At 45.4% G+C, this 21847-nt stretch overlaps 1 protein-coding gene across 2 annotated transcripts; it reads right to left on the reverse strand.

The window, feature by feature from the left end:
- Positions 1-6141: 6141 nt before the first annotated feature.
- On the reverse strand, positions 6142-21289 carry BMF (Bcl2 modifying factor; the record flags this gene model as incomplete). 2 transcript variants are annotated; one of them, XM_084264009.1, is made up of 3 exons in its annotated part: positions 6142-6243; positions 19873-20036; positions 21199-21289. In XM_084264009.1, the coding sequence occupies 3 exons, from the start codon at positions 21287-21289 to the stop codon at positions 6142-6144; spliced, it is 357 nt and encodes a 118-aa protein (XP_084120135.1). The 2 variants fall into 2 exon arrangements, with proteins under 2 accessions (XP_084120135.1, XP_084120134.1); XM_084264008.1 differs by having other exon boundaries at positions 20974-21289.
- Between the last annotated feature and the right edge of the window lie 558 nt (positions 21290-21847).

A 21847-nucleotide genomic window follows, 5' to 3' on the forward strand; every position in this document is an offset into this window, starting at 1 on the left:
TGCAGGGCCTGGTATTAGGGTGCACATAACAGGATCTATAAGGTATTTTTGAAGTTGAACAACCCAAATTGTATTGCTGATTTGGGTAACTCCAGAACAGGCCAGCTGTGTAAATGCCCTCCATCCTTTAAAAAAATAAAACAAAGAACACAGACAAAGAATTTAACAATTTTATTAAAAATTGTACCAGTTATTAGAAAAAAAAATCCAAGTATTAAAGTATTAAAAAGCACCAAAGAAAGAAAGCACAAAGCAAATATACTGCACAGATACAAAAAAAAGGAGCTCTGCCCAGTCACCATTGGTACAGGCAGGAGTCCTGGAGGCACACAACCAGGATAAACAAAATGCTACATTCTCACTGGGTCTCAGTCCATGGCAAAGAAGCTGTGTGCACTTCAGGACTAATCCAGACAGAAATCTCACAGGAGAGCATCAGGTTTACTTCTGCAGCAGGACAGTATCATTCTGGTGAATATCAAAACTCATGGGGAAACCTTCCATTAAGGGAAATGTTAAGTACATTGCAAATTCTAGCTCACCTTACCCTTTCGGTTTTCCAGGTGAAGGACCCTGAAGTTTTAGAGAGGGTTAAAAAAAAAAAGGTATCCCACCAAAGTAGAAAAGTCATGCAGGAAGGGAAGGGAGAAAATGTGAATCCACATTTCATAGTATTATCATCACCAAATTTTATCTAGAAAAGTGGGAGACTGTACTACGTATTTTTGAAGAGAACAGAAGATACATGATTAGTTTTAAGAAAAAAAACCCAACAGTCTAGATATCCAAACTCAAATTTAGTGGCAGGATTTTCAGATCCACACAGTGGAAACAGACACAAAAATCCCTTGGGCTGTTCTGAAATTTCCCTTTTACAAGCCTAACTTCTGACATACATTTAAGGAGAGACTGATAATGTCGTCCTTCCATCACACCAGTCTCTCTCTCTCTCTTTTGTCATCTAATTTTCCTTTCAGAATAGCCTCATCAAAACTGGAGCTGAGGAATCTGTGATGATGCTCTCCTGGAGCTGTGTCCACAAATCGGGGAGACTCCTTTAGATTTAAGAATAACTTTATACATGCAAAATTTCCGTAATAGATTTTAAAAACAGTTGAAGAATCTACCCATCCCACCCCTCCATTCCCCAAAGGCAGCAAAGAGTCTGAAGACAGAACTGAAACATGGCTTTAAAAAACAGCCCACAGACATTAGGTTTCGCTTCCCAGAAACCAACTTCCAGCATGGGATTCGCGGGAAGAGACCCTCCTTTCTGCGGCTAAGGGGGAAGGTGAGGCACGTGGAAGAAAGGAAGGGGTAGGGGATGTCAGACTGCATTCAGTTTAAAAAGACACACACACACACACACACACAGAGGCACACAGACACACACAATTACATTCCAGTGCATTTGTTGTGTTTGGTCTTTTGCTTTTCCTGGTGGAGAAGCACTGAGCTGTGTAACACCTGTGTGAACACATGCAAACCAAAGAAACAGAGACCACTGAAGTCTTTAGGAACTGTAAAAGATTGTCCTAGATCTTTTATCAATTCCTTGAGGTATTTCTTCTTGCTAAAACAGTCAAAGGCAACAGGTAGGCATTTTTGCAAACGATCGCAAATGCTAGTTTGAAAAACGGACTCTTTTGAAGGTCATTATTAAACACCTCTGTTATCAAATTGTGCCAGTACTCGATAGTCCTTGGTCCATGAATGTGAACGGGCATCCCACCATCCTTTTACGTACAAGACCGCAGTAAATATTGCTGGGAAAACAAGGCAAGACCTCCACATATCTGCATTCTCCTTTGATCTTAGCACATATGCTGAGCACTCTCCCTATTTTTCCCTTTAAAAATACCTTCAATAGCACACCATTCAACATGTCACAGTCTCACCATTCCCACAGCTTCAGCAGAGATATGGTGTCAGAACCAGCAGCAGAAGGCTGGAATTCCTTGTAGAGTTGATGGGGTCACATTGCAACAACTGCCTCAAATAATTGCTTTTTCTTAAAATAAAAACCAAAACCACAACCAACCCTTCTCCCTAGGCTACTAATGGGCAGAATTTGCAGTTTCCCAGAAGAGTGTGAAGCCCTGCACTGAATGAAGTTCAATCTTGGATACAGTGGCTGCTATGGAGCAACTCTGGGACTCTAGTAATCTCACACGCACACATCTCCTATACCTTTAATCCAGGCTTGAGGGGACCAAATAAAGAGACAGTAGGAAGAAAGATGTCTTTGTAATCACCCTTTCTACATCAAGAAGGATTGGGTTGCCTATTTTCCCTTGTTTCTACCCAGCCCCACAGCAGAGGTTGATAAGGAAAGTTTCTTCTAGGACTCTTCCAATGAGACTTTAATCAACAAGCATTTAACAACAACCAGCTATTTAAACTGAGATATGTGATCAGTTATGGAGGAATTCAGTGCTACCAGGGATTACCAGCACCTTGGGAGAGGACTGCAGTCCCACACACAGATCCAAGGCAACCCCTCCCATGCAAATTCATCTCCCCTGCCTCTGTTGTATCAAATTTATGGCAGTTTGCAGCTATCCCTGGGCAGTCACTTTGTGATTACTGGCTCAGCTTTCAAGAATTGCAGGAAACAAAAGTAAAATTATTCCCTACTAGCACCAGGCTTGCTGGGTCCAGGGATGGGCAGGTTACTAAGGCAACTGAAAGGGTGGGAAGTTGGGAAGGGATAGGAAGAAGTGAGGCATTAAGTTGTTTTGGAGATGTTGGGAAGGACACCAAGATACTCTCCAGTGCTGTTGGTTCCATCAGCTACAGCTCAAGCTCTTAGGAACTGCTTATCAAAAATGGGAATTTGTTTTAGGTGAAAGATCTGACTATTCTTTCAACATTGTTAGGCTGTAGTTTTACAACACAGAGAGAAAAACAGTGTCCTATTCCTTTCACCAAGACAAACTAACACCTAAAACCACAAGCATACTCCTTCACCAACAGAACTCAAACCATGTTCCTTGGAACTGTTTCCCCAAACAATCAACATTATGTCCTTGGCCACACTGCAGCAGCTACTCTGCAGGAAAGATCTCCTCACTGCAAGCTGAAGGGGCCTTACTAACATGAAACAGGTGACAAATACATGGATGTGCTGTGCATCCGTGTACTCGTTGATCAACATGTGAAACCATGCCACTGTTTTCTCCAGAGTGAAGTAGCTGTGTTTCCCCAAGTGAATAACCAGCCTGCTCCTCCAAATCTACATGAAGCAAAATAAGACTTTTGGGTTGACAGAGCACATTTCCTTTCTCCAAGATATGCTGATATGGAATATAATTAAAATATATTATCAGTGGTTGTAAATCTCTGGCACCAGTGACCAACATGCATATTGCAGGAAGCCAGCCTTTGTCTAACACTAGCCCTATGTCTCCAATGAAGTATTGTTGTTCACGTAGACTTTAACTTGCAAGCCTGGCATGACCAATTTTGACAAGTCTGTTGTTATAGTGGGAAATTCAGACTGGCAAAGATGTGTCTTTCCCTGAGCCAAATGACTCTATCAAGGCAGGCAGTGGGACTGAAGAACAGTTTCAGATACTTGTTTCTCGACATTATGAAGAGTCTTACCCTAGATAAACAGGTTGGGTCGCAAGACTGGAAAGCGCCAGTACCAGGTCCATCTTTGCAGCTTACACATCCAGCTAAAAGGCCTTATTGGCCTCTCTAGCAGTCAAGTCAAGGCAGAGGAGAAGGGGGAAAGCTCACCATGTGAGTGTCAGGTGCACTTGCTGAATTTTTCCTAGCTTACAGAGCTGTTATTATGTCGCTTTGACTGTGCCTGATAAAGATGTCCTGGCAACCAGTGGGAAAACGCAAGTGTCACATCCTAGAGCATGCTGTGTGGGCAGGCAGCATTGCTGCATTGCTTCCAGAGCCTCTGCTCTGCAACTCCTGCCTCTTGAACAGCTGCTGATTTAAGAGTCTTCTCCTTAACAGACACTTTTTCAGGGGTCCCTGATTCAGTCTGTGCTTGCACTATACCTCAGGCTTTCCCCCCCCCCCCCCTATTTGTCCTTGTTCACTGATGACCAGCGTTTATTCCAAGCAGACTTTGCAAAGCAAGGTATAGAAAGCCTCATCTCTGTCAACATGGGCAGAAGGTGGCTTCCCATACTGCTGCAGCATAGTCAGCAACAGGTATCATTTGTATCCCTCTGGGTAACTCTGTAGTGCACATGCTTAAAGAAACAACACAAAACCGATCAACCCTCCTAGAAAAAAACCCCACCCACCCTCTCCATAAAACCCACCCCCCCAAAATATTACTTGAGATTCATTTACAGAATTATTAACCATCACGGACAAACATGTTACTCTAGCCCTAGCTAGAAAAACAACCTAAGAGGAGGGGGGGAAAAAAAAAAGCTTTTCTCATATAAACGCTCCTTAGGTTGAAAGAGAGTGACTGTGAATATATGAAAGTGAAAAAAGCTTGGGGACCTCTTTCAGGGAGCTAAAGCACATTTTGCCACAGTAAAGCAGGATGTAAATCAAGAGAGCAGGACTAGGAGAGAGGGAGAGAGAGTCCGAATTTAACCGTGTTCAGCAAATTGTTACCAGACACTACAGTGCAATGATGAGATTATACAAATACCAGAGAAAGCATGAATTAGAGAAGGATATGCAGAGAGGGATGGAGGACAAAGCGTCTGTGCAAGTAAACTGCTCTTCCCATACAGAATGCTTTTTTTTCAGAGTGGACCAAGAGCAGAAGAATTCCTGAACACCTGAAGTCGATGTTTGTAACAGGACTGAAGAGCAATTCTCTTCCTCACGCTGGCTGTGTCATTAGAGACCTACAACAAGGTGCAGTGGCAACATGGAAATGGAACGAATGAAATAAAGTCTGTATTGCTTTTCTGTCCGTGTTTTGCCCTGTTTGTCACCGGGTTTGCAAACTATTGATACTTAAGGCTACAGAGAAGTACCCTCAATACTTAAGGCTACTTCCTTTTGGTAGGGTAATTTCCCTGTGCTGGTCCAATAGTGTCAGTCATATGGACAAACTTCTGAGTGCATACAAACCAGGAACTGTTAGAAGATCCCTCCTGAAGCAATGTTACTGCTGCTAGTCAATACATGCTTACAGCAGCCTGCAAATATTACATACTAAAGTAATGAACAGACTGCTTGTACAGTGTACATGTCAGAATAGTTGCTAGTTAATGTTCCTGTCAAATCCTGAAGCAAAGCAATCAGATGCCTGGGACCTAATCCTTCCTGACCAACCACATTACAGTAAGAGAAAAGAAAAACAAACAAAACAAACACCCATCATAAACGTAATAAAAACATATACATCAGCATTGTAAAAGAATGATGCTTGTGTCATATTCCATGGGTTTTGGCTTCATGCTGGCTCACGGGCACTGTGAACACTGAACTGGAAGCAAATGGTTGCAGAAACTAACAGCCACCAGCAAACTGGTTTAATTTTAAGACTGTTCCACTCGAAATGATTTTGTCTATTGATGGCAATGACAACGCACAACTTCATGTGAGAGAGCTGTAACTGGTGCCCAATGGAAAGACTGAAGAGATCAGATTTCTTTGCGATTTTCTCTCACACAGGGTGCATGGAAATCAACAGCAACCCATGCAAAGCAAGCAACCTGCTGGATATAAGCTACTTGAATGTTTTCACTGCTAAAAATAACTTTCTTTGTGGAGGAATCAAGCATCTCTGCTCTGGAAGATACCCAAAGTATGTTTAGAGTCATCAATCCCAGACATCGTTTTTAACTAGCAGCCAAAATGACACTCCTGCTCTCTACCACTGACTAACATGCAGGGCAGAGGAAGCCGTCAGCCTAATACCTGCCTCCCTTGCACAGAGGTCACTGGCGCGGGGAACCAGCAGCAAGCTTTACCACACACACCCACATTCTGGCTTTCCTTCGACAGTGTTGGACAAGAGCTGCCCGCCTCGCGAGACAGGCAGCAGCAAAGAAGAGTCCGTAAAAACCCCCCAGACTTGAAGACGAGTATCAGAAGGTCAGAGTCCTCACATCCGGCCGGCGGTGTGCAATGTCTCGCCCCCGAACCAGTGTTTGTTCAGTGCTCCCTGCAGACTGGATGCGGCCTGAAACAGGCAGGCGAAGCTCACCTCTGCCCAGTGTGGTTCCTGTTCGCCTCCGCGTTTAAGGCCAAGTTGTGTAGGAAGAGAAAAAGCTGCCACCACACTTGATTTCTGTTCTGCTGATGCTGTAGAGGAGAACAGTTGAAACAAGGTTATTTATATTTCTAAAATTGCAACATACCACTTCTCTTTTCCAATAACAACTTAGTTACACTTTTCAAGAGCAGACACTTTAATCCCATCAGCATAACAAGGGGGTGCAGCAAGGGATGAGGGGAGAGAGTGAAATGATAAGTTCTCCAGAAATAATTGTAGCTCTAACATTACAAAAGGAAAAGAGCAGACCCTTTATGCATTGTGCACAAGAGGATTAAACTTTTTTTTTTGCTTGTAGGATTTTGCAGAGTTTAGCCAAGTGCTGTTTTTAATCAGATTGGCTTCTGAGCCTTTCAAAAGCCCCAGCTGCATGAACAAACAACCTTTTTTTTTTAAAAAAAAAAAAAAATCCCCCCTTCACCCCAAAAGTAAAAAAAAAGAAAAAAATATAACTGGTGATCCATCTGTAAGTGATTTGACACCGTGAAGGTCAAAGGGTTAATCTTCAATTTAAACCACACTGCTGAGACAGCAAAACTCTGATTTCATCTAGTACAAGAAAACACATTCGTGCACACACACACTCCCCCACCCTCCCCCCACCACATTTTCCTTCCCAGCATCTCCAAGATAATACTGCCCTTTTTATAGCCACTTTTGACAGTAAGCCATAAATAATCAGCCTTGGAGCCCTTTCCTACTGACTGGAGCCAATTAAACCTTAAGCAAGAACATACTTGAAAACACACAAAAAACCAAAACCAAGAGGTTATTTCAGGTCCCATTGTCAAGGAAGAAACATGGGAGTTGAGTTTCAGGGGGACACCAGACTATATAATGCAGCTTCGGGGCAAGGACACTGTTCCTTCTTTTGTTATATGTAATCACCCCAGCAAAAGTGGCTCCGATTATACCCCCACCTTCCTGCACTTTAATGGCATCTCATACAAACAGGTGGGTTTCTCTTTACATTGCCCAGCCTGGGATACTATTTCACCTCAATAACCGACCCTCTATTAGAAGTCACTCTTTGTTTTCTCATCCAGAATTCCATATTTGCTAAGCAGGACTGATCATTTCTGGAAAACAAAACAAACCAGCCCCAATCCATCCTCTCCCCCCACCCCCCAGCCCGGACGAGGAAACAGAAGACTGGCTTCCAACAACTTTGCCTCAGTACACAGGAGTTCATAAAAGAGCACTGAAGCACATTATATGAACAAGATGTTTCAACTCAGATTAGCCCAACAGGGCAGAACAACACGGTTGCAAGGCATTCTTTACGTCATTACAAATACAAGAGAGTTGCAAGCAGAGTTGGTGTATTGGAGACGTGTCAATAGACAGCTCTTCAAAGCCTTCCCAGTCAGTCACTGAACTATGTTCGCGCTTCAGCCTGAGTAGATCTGTGCTGTTTGAAACACAAACACACACAAAACAGGCTTCAGAAAAACGGTGCTCATCTCGCATCTTAGCAGTGGGTCACTCTTCTTGCCCTCTAGACTTCATAGTTGTCTCCTGGATTTAGAAGAGCGCACACAGATCCTCTCACACTTGTCAACACCACTGTGTTTAGAGCACAACCCACAGACAGTGACTCCAGAACCTGGTATCGTTAATTCAAAGTAACCAGCCCTGAGTTCAGTCCAGGCTGGTTGTCCAGACATTGCTAGAATTACAGGTGAAAACAATCTTTTATAACCTATCCTCTAGGGCTGGATTAATAAAACCTAATTTGGTCTCAAAATCAAGATGCTTCTTCTTTGGCTACTTGCCTCTTGATGTGACCAGCCTTGTCCTTCCTCATCAAACCCCCAGAGATTCTTCTCACTTTCCTCCTTAGAGCCACATCCAAACCTGTTCAAACACATATGTGGGACCACAGTGTCCCAGTGACATCAGATCCCTTTTTTTTTTTTACCAAGCTATCACACTTTAAGCGAACTGCTCCTTAAACAGAGATCATCAGGGTAGCATGTCAACAAAGCAGCATGTAAGCACCACGTCATCTTCTGCAGTTTCCAAAGTAGGGAAATACATGTTAGGAGAGCACGATGGACAAGCATACTGTATAGGTGCTCTGAAGACAGTTTGCTTTGGTAGGTTTTACTCTATTGGCAGCCAAGAAGGATAAGGAGTGTCTTATAGAGACTTAGTATTGGAAATGCAAAAGGGTATTTAAATATTGTTATTAAAGTCCTAGACTTGAAATACATCTCAGCTTCACTGTTGGACCCACTTCAACAGAAACTCATTCAATTTTATAAAGCAGGTTAATTTGGGTGCTGACAAGAGGAGGTGTGCTGATCCAGCACATGTGATTTCAACTACTACACACTGTCAGGTGGACAAACACATGTAGGAATCCCTGTATCAATGTTCTGCTTCACGTAGGAGGCCGCTTTGTGCCTCTCACACACCATAACAGGTTTCTAAACATTCTATCTCCTCAAGTTTTACATGTCTCCTCAGAAGAAAAGAATTGCTTGTTCTTTGTAGTGGTAGGTAAATGATGCCATATTCAGGGAAAAAGAGCAGAAGGATTGGGCTTATCTTCCTCCCTTTCTTTTTAGGGGGTGGAGCTTTTTGAAGAAGGTATTGGATTTGTTTTGATTTGGTAAATGAGAGTTTTAGAGCAGGACCTGTAACCTGCAGGGTTACAGACTTGCAAGAGAACCAGTGGGATGTGATATCATAAATAGTGATACAAAGTTTGGGGTTTTTTAAGCTTATATTCTATTGTGTTTATCTCACTGCCTCTTGAAGCCACTTTTTTGGTACAGCATTTTTTTCTTTCTCAAATTAAAAATGATTCCCACTATTTGCCTTACACACTCAAGGAGATTTCCATGCAAGAGCAGAATAGTAATTACTTTGTTCTTGTTCCCCCGCTTCTAAAGAGCATAAGATCTCAAATCACTTTATGAAGGACATTGACACCATTCATTTTGTTTGGAAGTGAAAAAAATAGAGCACTGGGCTGAGGGCAGCTTTCCAGGTTTTATTCCTAGACCAAGGCCTTGTGTTTCCCTGGGTCCGTATTATCCAGCATTTCCTTCCAGGGTGGTGTAGTCCCACACGCACTTTCACTGCCTTGTGGACTGCAGCGGCCCGCTCACACTGTCCTCTCCCCACACCAGGACAGCAAAGTGAACTAGAGCAGGTCAATGGTCATGGCCAGAATTCATGTGGCAAAGAACTTGCTTTGAAGTATTGATCAAGTCATCCTGATCCATCAGGTCATCTGATCCATAGTAGCAGGTAGTCAAGGTGATGCTTGTGCCAGCACAACAGAAAGGTGACCTGAGAAGTGGAGCAAGCTGGGACTGTTTCCTTCAGTGGCAAGGCTAGCTAATGGGGGTTACAGAGTTAGGATTCACTTCGGGGCTGATCTGCTCTCTGTGGCACTAATTCAGCATGGGACAGGAGCCACAGAATGGAAACAGCAGATATTCTTTCCAATACAGATAGAGAAAATTTATGGAAAGGACTGTGCCAGCCTAAAAAAATGTCATTTTCACAAGTTTCAGTAGCTTTTCCCCAGCTATGCCTCTGCCAAGACCAAAATATTCAAATATTTCAGGGCTGAGGGTTTTTTGCTGTGGTATAATTTAGCTGCCAGGAAGGACAGAAAACCCAGGAGAGTGACTCCATGAATTTGGCATTTAATTTTTTTCAGATGCAATACATTTCAAGTCAATTCTTACAGTCTTCTAAGACACATAACTATTGTGGCACAGGTTTAGAATTTTCTTCACTAGGCTGATCTTCCCTCACAAAGACAATTCTATCCTCCGAGTCCCTACTGCACAGAGTATCCTGGATGAAAACTTCGCCACCTCCGTGTGGTAGCAACGCAATGAACATGTCACCTACCTGTGCAACCTGCCCTAGGGAGCTGCTTTGGCAGGGAGGGTTGGACCCAATGATCTCTTGAGGTCCCTTCCAAACCCTACGATTCTATGATTCTATGTAGAAGCTCCTTTCCTAAGATGGAAAGAAACCTCTTTTGCCCTCTACTCTAACTGTAACTAAAGAAGATTAGACTTGTGAATACAGCAAGTCAACACAAAGCTGGAAACACATAAAACCGTTTCCTATTGCAGCTGCTGCTTTTTAAAGGGGATATCCTTAAGAGACCGTCTGTCTGAGGCGTTAGCGTGAATGCTTCAGTGAGTCACAGGGAAAGGCCATTTTACAGGAAAAGCGTCCTCTGCAGCAACAGTGCATTAGTGAAGCCTGTCCCATGAACTGTGCTGAACTAGAAGCCAGAATACTGGTAAACACGCACAGAAAAGCAGCGAGACTTTTACTGGAAGCAAATGAAAGAGGGACAGGATTGACACGATGTTTATTCCCTCCCTCTAATTAATAATCCTAATGCATGTTCCACACTGTAAGCATACAGCTATGTATCTGTTCAAGAGCACCTCAGAAGGCAAAAGCAAAAGCTTTTTACTCCTACTGAGCCCTTGTACAGGGTAATCAAGGGAGTATCACTACAGGTTAATACACATTAAAAAAATATTGTCCCTCTGACACATGTTTTTGAACACCTGAGGGTAAATGTTTAACAGACAAATAGGATTCATTTTTCATACATGCCATTAACATGCTCCTTAAAAAAATCCCAAGAATATGTTCATCATATACATGTGTCCTATATGGGTCTGGTACATTCCTATCACATATACAGAAGGGTACACCTGTCTACCCTCTTTATCTCATGGGCAGCTTCTGACTTTGCTTCATGGCTTCCAGATGGTTAAGGGTCAAATTCTGATCCCATCTTAACTAGAGGGATTAACATACAGCCATAAATGACACTATTATAGCAAAAGAAGAATAATGGCATATGTGCACATAAAAACATCATTCTTCCTTTAATGACTAATGCACGCATTAGCAATAAGTTGTTGGGATTTTATTTATTCACTGAAAACAAAAATACTTGCACACCAGGGGCAGTTGCTGACTCATCGCTGAAGGCTGTTTTGGCTGCCAGGTGGCTGGAGGCATATTGTGCTACCACGAAATATGCTTTAGCTTAGAAAGACTAGAAAGTCACAGTCCCCAAGGCAACAGAGGTTACCGAAGGTGTCCCTGGCTGGAGAGAGAAATACAGACCAATGGAAGTCAAATACAAATCTTTCCAGCTGTGATTCCTAATGACCGAATAATAATGCAAGTGTAAAAGCAGCAGAGAAAAAAAAAAGGAGACAATAACAGAGAAAAATCAAAAGAGGAACTTAGCAGCACAGTTTCTCATAGTGACAACAGATGAGGACGAGGATCTTCCTTAGGAACCTGCATTCTTCTGGCCTGCAAACCCCTCAGCTCTCTTATATGGGACTAAACTTGTGGTAGAGGGAGGCGTCACCTCAAGTACTGCTTCCTTTCTCAAAGCCTCTGTCAGGCTTTGCGAAGCAAGATAAACAACACGCGTGTTTAGAGAGAGAGGATGTACAGGAGTGGGCGCAGCAGGAGGGATGCAGGGTGCAGGAGCCCCTCAAAACCCATTTATGGGCTGCCCAGCCCAAGCAAGGGGGACGGCACTGACCCCCCACCGAGGCACTGGCCCAAGCAGCAACTGGTGACATTTGTTGCCGAAACCTGCTGCAGGCACAGCTGTGCAGGTGAGCCCTTTCTCAACTTTCTTGTAGTTCAAAAACAAACATGCAGCCACTCGCGCCTTCCTCTCCAGAGCGGGCAGGAAGGGGAAGCAGACAGACGCCATGGCAACAGCCAGCTGACGGCAACCTGGGAAGGGCAACCACCGGCCACCACGTTCCCAGGCCCCCAGCCTTCCCTTCCTGCACCCGTGGGGGGCACACCAGGTTCTTTTCCAGAAATACAGTATATAAGGGTCCTGCATTTCCACAGAGCCGTACTCAATACCAGGCATAGGGTGCAAAGAAGATTTTCCCCCATGCTGGGGGGCGGGAATGAAAGTGCAGGAAGAGATGCTCAGACCTTGCCTGGTCTTCCTGCACCCAGGATAAGACACCCACCCCTTCCCACAGCCACAGCTGCGGGCAGCAAGCACAGGCAGGTTTATTCACTCGGACCCCGAGTGTGAACTGACAGAGCTGTTTCCCAGCTTACCTTGTTTATCACCTAACCCACACAGCCCGTGGGATGGACTGACCTTTACTTTGCATTGATTTCCTCACCGCCAGAAGACAGGAGGTGCTCCCAAAACCACTTGGTACACAGGAGACACCCCCTAGGGATTAAAGCCTACCTCAGGGTTTTGGTTAAAATAATACTCTTCAAGTTTTTCCAGGAAAATATTCTGACGTGGGAGTTGGGGGGGGGGGGGGGGGGAGGGCGGGGGAAGGGTGGGGGCAGGGCGGGGCCGGGGCCTGGGCACAGCACTGCCCTGCTGCGAGGGGAGCCTGCAGGCAAGCGGGCGGGCAGGCAGGCAGGTGCAGCGCTGGAGCCTGTGGGCAGAGCAGCCTCTCCGTCAGCAGTTCTGATGACTCAGAGGCTAAATTTAGAGAGCGATATAAACACAGCAGCCGCAGCGCAAACACTGCCCGGCAGAGCCACTCTCACGCACAGCCTTCTCAGCCTGCTCCTGCTCGCCGGCCAGGCTCCACACGCCCTTCAGGGGCTCACCTCAGCGGGTGGCTGCAGTCCCCCATCACCAGGCATTACACCAGGAAAAACATAATCGGGGTTAAGAGAAGTTGCCTCACTGCTTTTATTTTTAGATCACTATTCTTTCTGCTGTGGTATGGTCCTCAGAAAGATTCCTTTGCCATTGGCAAGGGTAGCTACCATGGAGAAACAAAAAAAAAACCCAAACAGAGACTATAAAAGGCTAGCGGGACATTCCTCCTCAATGCCCTGAAACAAAGGAGGGCTCTGCAGTTGGGCATTTGCTTTCCTGTCTTTCCACCATAAAATTTAATTGAGTAAAATACAAACACACATGCTCCTCACCATAAATAATCTGTCCAAACATCTCATCATCCCACTCGGAGATGGCAGTATCTTAATAAGATCAACCAACCTAAGCGGAGGACTGGAAGCAGAACAACTGGGTTCCAATCAGCAATCCCTGCATGGTCTCAGACAAGTTATAACCTGCATTTCCTAGTCTCCCACACTAAAATGAAGTGGGATATTACCGCAATTATTACTTAATTGAAAAGCAATTTCTCAGCTGTCACACCACTACAAGCAGAGAGCATGTTACCACTGTCACAGCCGGCATGGTGCTGTGAGAGCCCAGGAAGTGCAGAAGAACCTGTGGACACTACAAGAGTTGTCCAGGAGAAGCAGCAGCAGCACCAAACGCTATTTAAATCACTCAGCAATCTGCAGGTGATGTTAGAATTACTGCAAAACAATTCGTTTCTGCCATTCCAAAGAGTTATTTTGTGCCTTTCAGTGTGGGCAGTCTTGGTGTGTCGAGGTTGCGGCCCCCACTGCCTGAAGACACCGCAGTCCTGTGTTGGGTGGGGTGAAGGATTCACAGCGTGCTGCTGCACAGAGCTTGCACTGCCCGCTCCCTTATCCTCTGCCCACTTCCTCTACCAGAGCTAGGCACAAAGTTTTGCTTTTTAACGTTACCCCCTTTTTAAAGAGGAAACAAACCCATAATGTATTTTCATCTTTAGTGAGCTGGAAGCGTAGGGAAGGAGAGATTAGGCTGATGCAAAAGTTTTGCATTTTTGATTACATTGATGTAGGATGGCTGTATTGTTGCATCGAGAGTTCACATAGCCCAGGCTCCAGCAACAGCCTTATGTGGCTGCCAGAGAAACAGCAGAAGACAAGTACACGCAACAGCTCCCCCTAATACTTTTTCAGCATCTGGCCAGTTTGTGTTTAGGACTTCCCAAATCAGATCTGGTTTCTGTTTATTTAACATCTCCTTCAATGGCCATAAACTTGTCCTGATTCCCCTTGAACCCAGACAAAGTGCTGGGATGCACAATATGCCTAGGCAAGGAGTTCCACAGAGCTACCTATAGCATGAAATACCACCTCATTTACTTTGAGCTGGCTCCTACTAGCATGACTCGATTTTGCCTCATTCTTGTACCAGGAGGAAATTAATCTATCCATGTCACTTTTGATTTCTGTTTCTATTGCTACCCCCCTTGCTTTGTGTCTTTCTTAGGCTCAGCAGTCCTAGCGGATATATTTATTTATTATTCATATGGAAGTTTCACTATCCTTCTTGTCCTTCTCTGAACCTTTTCCAGTTCTGCTGCATCATTTTTGGAAGAGGGAAACCAGAACTGAACATAACATTCAAGATATGGGAGAAACATGGATTTCTACAGTGGCATAACTATGTTCTTGTTCTCAGTTTCTTTTTTAGCATACCAAAGAACATAATTTCAGATCAGATGTGAAAGGGTCCAGCAAGTTTCTGTTAACTTAAATGTCAAATAATCAGCTCCACAGGCAGCAGTTTTCAGAACAGGTGCTAGGCAAGGGGCAACAGGTTGCTGTGTCATTTGTATGCATAGGGGATGTCCACCTCTTACTTTGTTGTCATTTGTCAAAACAGGAAAAAAACCTAACAAAAAACACACCTCCATTTCATCATGACTCCACTGACTGTGAGAATTCCTCTTCCCCCTATGGGACTCCCCTTTCCTCAAGCCTGGGATCACAATTCCAGACCCCTATGAGAACTTTGCTTTACCTCTCAATCTTTCCAACTCACACCCACTCTACCCCATGCCCTTTAAACCAGACTCACTCAGTTCAGGAGTTCTCCATCTGGGTCTCTCCCTCACCATGTTTCTACAGCCTCAGCTGTAAATTCAAGTCCTGCACCAACCGGCAACTCACAGACAGCAGAGCTGAAGAAGAGACCCACTGCTTCACACAGCAGCAGGAGGGACCAGCAGGCATTAGCCCACCAAGAAGATACAGGAACTGTACTGACTGACCAGGGAAACAGGTGAATGAAAGCACTTACCCCAGGTCTCAAAGAGACTGCACGTACAAGAAAAGTATGGAGCTGCCTGGCTCAGCAGCAGGATAGTTTAAGAGTCTCTGCATTACATGATTAGAAAGCTTTTCTAGACACTTTTCCTAAAACATAAAGTCATCGTAAGGGACAGTTTCCTGCAAACATTTCTAAGTTAAAAAAGCAACTGTTACAATATTCCCCAAGTGTCCTCAGTAAAGGAGAAAAGCCTGATGGAGTTTGGCATAAATGATGCACACACACTGCTGTGCACCTACTCTCTCACCGGTAAGTTTCTGACGAAAGACAGGGGCTCCCTGTTGCATAAGCTGAAGTGTCTCAGAGGAGGCACAGATAACTCTCATGAGAGACAGAGGGGAAAAAATATGCAAAATGTAACAAGTTTCACTTTCAAAGGAAAACAACATTTCCTTCTGGACATTTTCAGTGTCATTAACTTGAGGCAAACAGGTACATGCCTGGCTGTCCCTCCACAGCCAGTGTGGATGCAGGCATCCCTGCTATGAGGCTGCTCAAGCCCATTGCAGTGACAGGGAGAGTTACTTGCTGAACCAATTGGGGAATTTAGAGAAGCAAAGTTTTCTATAGCTAGATCCACAGAGGCTTTTTGAGCATGGTCAGCATATCTAAATCAACTGCAGGATTCCTGATGTGTTGGAAAGGGGCTTTGTTGTTGTTTGTAATGCACTTATTTACTCAAGAAAGCTCAGCTCTGATTCAGCATCTGGTTCTCATTGAGGCTCAGCTTTTTTTAAACCAAGCTTTCCAGATGGGCTGACTGAAGCACAAGGAGGTCAAGAGACTTGTCTGAGGTCATACAGCAAGTCAGTGGCTCTGCTTGGACCTGAGCCCAGAACTGTTCAAGGCTACCACTCCTTGGCTCTTAAAGAGACAATTTTATCCCCTGTGAAGTGATCTTATCACCATGAAGAAGAGATGTGATAAAAGCAGTCCCCTCAATGCTGCAGCCTGCTTAGAAAGAGTTATTTTATTTGGAAAAAGCTGTGGCATTCTGGTGTCTCAACGGAGCAAGTAAAACCAAAGGGGTGTGATACTGATATACAGTGTCATCCATCCCACTTTTGTATATCCCTGTGCTCCTGCGGGGCAGCTTTACGCTGCTGCCGCTCCCTCTGTCCCTGGTTGTCTCATCACACCCCGTCTTATCAGCACATCATGTGGGGAAATAGACTGTTTCGGCACAGGTTGAAGCCCCTTCTTGAGGAAGGGAAACTCAAGTGCGCTCAGGACCTGAAGCAGAGCCCAAGCACTTCATGCCAGGGCCTGGACAGGTGAGGTGCCGGTAGCATATCCCAGCCGACCAACCAGCAGATTCCCTAAGCTCAGCTCTGTTCTCCATAGCAGTTCACAGATCCCACAGCAAAGGCACACTTGCTCCAAGCGAAGGAGGAGGTGTCAGGCACTGTGTTCTTCTGCAGAAAGCACAGCTTTGGTTCTACCTTTGTTTTCCAAGGGGCAGGGTAAGAAAAACACCACAGAGGAACACTGACAGAAGCTACAAAGCCTCAGACAGACAGAAGGTACTAAGGAGCTTGAGAAAACACACATAGGTCTCACATGTCATTCTTCAGAGCCATTTGCAAACTGGATCAACCTGTAGCAGGCTATGCTACTTAGGAACATGGAGCACTGCTCAAAAATTCTTCCTATAATAAATTCAGCATCTTAAGGAGTTGAAAGCCGCAGAGCGCTAGCGGATGTTGCGTTATTGCTCTAGCACTGTTCTAAGGATGAAAAAGCCAGGTTTTAGACTACTGTATTCTGTTTAATGTATTAATAGGAAATGAAACCCTGACAATAGTGTACATGCCAAAAAGCAAGCATAGGTGCGGCCAACTTTCTTATTCTTATGAGATGCATACCCAAAAAACTTTTGTATAGCCAAGAACCACAGAATAAATACCATACAGCTCCAGGAGCCCAGGGAAGAGATAACAGTGAGTCTCCAGGGTTCCCAGTGTGGGATGGGGTTAGACCATACATGCAGCTGAGTCCAGTGACAACTCAGTGATGTCAACCTCAGCAGCTATTGCCTGCTTGGTTCCTCTGTCAGACAGGGACATACATTAACCAGTGGCCTTTGTGTGAACACAGCTTTGCTGCTGTGGCAGTGGAACGTGAGCCATACCTGAACTGCTGGAGAGTCTTGCAGAATTCGAGAGCCATGAGAAGAGAACTCTTGAGCTAGCTGAATGCACTGCTCCAATGCTGAAAGCCTTTTCTAACTCCCACTGAAAGGGCACATATGTTTTCTTTTCACAGGTTCACAGATAAGATAGTTTGTAAGCTCTGAAGAGAGGCACAGCTTGCTGAAAACCAGGCTTGCTCTCTCTCAGGACTTCACAAGACCACACTGGTGTGACTAACTTTGTGGTATTCTAAATCTGATTCAATACACCACTCTGGAAAGTTGGTTTTGACCAAAATGCTTGAGACAAGCTGGAATGGGGCATCCAAATCAGGGATTAGCTCCACAGCAAGATAAACGACAGCCCGGTTTTTCATCTCAGAGATTGCCCCTTCCAAACCACAATACATTGTGAACCATTCACGTGTCTCCAGGGGCAGACTTCAGCAACAGGCTGGGAAGAGTCACTGCAAACAGGACAGAGGGGCTTCTGCACGGGAGATCGGTGCCAAAAGCCAAAGGAAATCCTCCATGCAGAGCTGGGAGGGAAGGGATTGGGCATGACAACAAAACACTCCACGGGGAACAGTGCCTTGGACACTAAAGTGTGGCTCAGTACTCAGTTTTCCTGACAAACAAGAAAGAATCCCTGAACAGATCCAAACGCCAAGACCTATCCCAGGGTCAGGCCATGGAGAACCACTGGCTGAACTATTCCATCCTCGGGTTAAGTTTTTGGGTCTGGGTTTTGGGTTTTTTTTTTTTCCTTTTCTGTTTTGTTTTCAAATGTTAATGGTAGAACGGCTCTTCCCCCCCCTCCCCCCTCCCCCTTACAACTTGTTGCTCTTCCAGTTCAAACAAAGACAGCAGAGCTCCTCCTCTGCTGGCTGCGCCGCCGGGTAGTGCAGGCGGACGCCTTTGTTTACTAACTCTCCCACACGCTCGCCGGGCTGGCGGGCAGCTCGCCTGGGCCGGGCCGGCTGCGGACCTCGGCGCGGTGGCACCGGGAGCCCCCGCGGGCGGCACCCGTGGATGGCAGCTCGCCCCAGGCCGCAGGCAGCGAAGAGCCCGACCCCGGGGCAGCTTTAGCGGGGGCCGGCTAAGGTGGGCATTCCTGGATGCGTTTCCAAGCACAGAGTTCAGACAGGTCCGCTTCCCCACGCACACACCCCCGAGACGAAAGGGGTCAAGTTACAACCAGTTCCACCACTTCACCCCAGGGCTCCTCCGCCGAGATGGTTAACCTGCCCTTTCCTGGGAGAATCTGGCTAGAGAGTGGGGTCTTCGGGGACAGCTGGCAAAAACAGGCAGCACCAGGGAAAACCCCACTCGACCACGCATAGTGCATCTTAAAAATCTCGTTATTCCTGCAGTTTGCTGAACGACATTCATAGCTCCATCTACATTTCTACAGGCTAATCTTTCTGTGCGAGCTTCTTTAAATCCTCCTGCTATTTGGAGATGAAAAGTCCCAGAATTCCCTCATCTCCCTCATGACACAGAGGGGACCACCAAACCTTTGCCCAGCCACAAGCCACGTTCTCTGACCAGGACAGAGACGCTCTCACTTACCTTTGAGAAGAACTGCAACAGATTCCCACAGTCAAGGGAACACCAGCTCACATGGAGTGAGATAATCTTTCTGTCCCTCTCTGAAGTCGGCAAGTGTCAGCTTATTCATATGCAAGCAGATACACACTCTCCTTGTTGGGCTTGCACAGAAGTGGTGAGGTGCTGCCTACTGCCAAACCTCTGCCAGCTCTGACAAACCCTGCATGTGCTGTGATTTCCATTTTACCCCTACTCAACAGGGGAAGGAGGGCAAGGATGAAATAGTCAGGGGATTTAGGGGTGCTGATTTTATTTTGTTTCTTTTAAACAGCAGGGCTTTTTTTTTCTCCTTTTTTTAAAGAAAACAAAATCAAGATTCTGGAGTGTGGTTTTTCAGACCTGATGGCATCTAACAGCTGTCTTTTGTTGTGAGGAAGTTAGTCACAAGTCTGAGACACTAGCTAGGACTGTCTGACAGAGGAGCTGCTCAGAAGTCTAGCATGATCTAAATATACTCCTCACCATTTCAGACAACTACCTCTAGACAACAAGGAGTGCCAGAACAGACTCCAGCCTTCTTGTCATCTCCAAGTTGAGAAGCTGATAAAAGCCACAGACGGCCACTTGTGCCACAGAAGAGAAGACACTGAGGGTGAGGAGAGTGGAGAAGAATAAAAGTTGTAATAAAAAGCAAGGGGGAGATCCGTGGAGAAAGCCTCAGCAACCCTGTTTGCTGGAAGAGCTGGAACAGCAGCAGCTGACACAGAACAGTGACCTTCCCAAGCAGTAAATGCAACCCCACACATTCTCTTCCCTCCACCTGCCAATCTTTAAGAGGAGCCAGCAACCTAGTCTAAGCCAAATCCATCAGGATACTCCTGCCTGCTGGTAGCCTGCTGCCTTAGACATCAGCCCATTTTGTTGATGCCTGGAGCTGGTGTTCTAGAGCACTACACTCCGACAGCTAAACCCCCACCTTCCCCTCCAGAGACACCCTACCCTCTGTATGTGGAGCCGGTGGAACTGGTCAGCAATGCACTGCAGCTTCCGTGCAATCTGCACCTCGGCACGCGCTTCCCGCTGACCTTCCTGAGGTGCCTCTTGGAGGTGGGGATCCAACGCAAAGCCAGCTGGAGGAATGTGTAAACGGTAACCAGCATTCCCTGCAAAACAGAGATCAGAAGAGTCGTTCTTCCAGCACAAGGGATAGCTCTTCAGTATAACTTTACAGAGGAAAGAGCCGCACACAATCCTAAATTTTTTACTTCTGTAACAGACCAGTTCCTGAAGCCCAGCCAGTGACTGTGTACCATAAGCATGCTCAGCTTCTAAGTAGATTTACATCAATCAAATAGAGTGCTGTGTTCCTTCCCATAATCAGATGGCCAGCAGGATCTTACACTTGGTTCCTCTTGCTCGTTTATTGTTGAGCCAAGTGCCTATTTTTTTTTTTTTAATGACAATTTTGCAGTTTTACAAGATCTCTGCCTCGAGTCGTCTCCCATTAAAGGTTGCTGTATCTTTTCCATCAGACTCTTCTCAGTTCTCTGGCATTTAGTGGGACTGATTTGAATTAAAGCTGAATTGGATACACAAAGCTGAGTGGTGTTCCATTAGTTACTAGTAAAATACTGGATGCACGTGCTACTTATTCAGCAACTTCAACTTCAGTAAAGAGCTTAAAAGCTGTCCCACCAAGTGTAAATTTTTGCATTACCCCTTCTCCACTGAAAACTTCTAGGAGTCTTCCTATGTGGATGAGACAGCACTAGAAGTTAAAAAATGTAGGAAAATTGTAGGACACGAGGTATGGTGACCACATAACACCTAGCAGTAAAATAAAATGTGACAGAATAAAGCCAAAAAGAAAAAGAGTGGGAATATCAAGGACAGTGGAAGCAATGAGCAAGTGCCTGGTTCCTGCAGTGGACAAGCAAGGATCAGAAAATACAAGCTGTCTTTTCTGAGGGAGTAGGACCAAAGCAAAATAATTTCAGTCCTTTAATAAAACAACCTAATGAAAGAAACCTTGCTTGACTGGGGAAGTGCTAAAGGGAGAGTTTTCTTGCTGCAAAGCTGGTGACACTGGAGTGCTCTTACCATAGAAGAGTCTCCGGGGCTCTTCAGTGACTCCACAAGGCAACATAACATCCTGACTGGAAGAGGACGGGCTGAGTGTTTGAGTTGCCTTGTCCTGCTGCTCAGGATGCCTGATACCGGGACCACAGCAGTGTGTGAGGGGAAATAGTTGAAACCTCCCCAGAAGGCAGCTGTAGGACTGGTTCTGTGTGAAAATGCCAGTTGCAGTCATCTCACCAGGCTGACCTGCAAGTCCAAAGTCATCAGAGTGAAACACGTCATCGTCCAGCCCATCCAGGCTAGAATAGTCGTCTTCCAGGTAGCTGGGGCGATCCATTGCTCCTGCAACAAAAGGACATTTGAGGAAACAGCTATAACACAACAAGAATGTTGTCCAGGAGAGAATGCCTTCTTCTCCAATAATAAAGCACAGCTCTTTTTCTCTGTGTCTGCCTGCCTCCCTCCCTCCAGATGCAGCCCATCTGTATGGGCAAGAGAGGCAAGTGACTCAGACCTGAAGGTCAGGGCTTTGTGGAAAGTCCTCGAGTGCTGGGCCAGAGGGAGACAAAGTTCACACGTGTGTAACAGTCCACCCGGTTCCAGTTCCACAACTGGTCACACAAGGAGGGAGCCAATCCCCAGCCTCAGCACATAGAAATTGAAAAGACATAATTTAAAAAAGTCACCCCCTTCAAATTACCCCATGGCCAGCCAGCTTCTTTGGGGTCTGCTTTGATTTGGCCTACTGTGTTTGAACTTCATGGTGTGCTCTATTCATTCACTCTTCCCCATCTAATACTTATGGATGAAGAGAAGCTCTTTTAATCACAAGACTGCAAGGGCAGATTTATAAGAATCCCCAGTAGTTGCAAAACTCAAGAGCTGGGAAAGCCAT

Source organism: Gallinula chloropus (genome assembly GCF_964237585.1).
Source record: "Gallinula chloropus genome assembly, chromosome: 4".
Lineage (NCBI taxonomy): Eukaryota > Metazoa > Chordata > Aves > Gruiformes > Rallidae > Gallinula > Gallinula chloropus.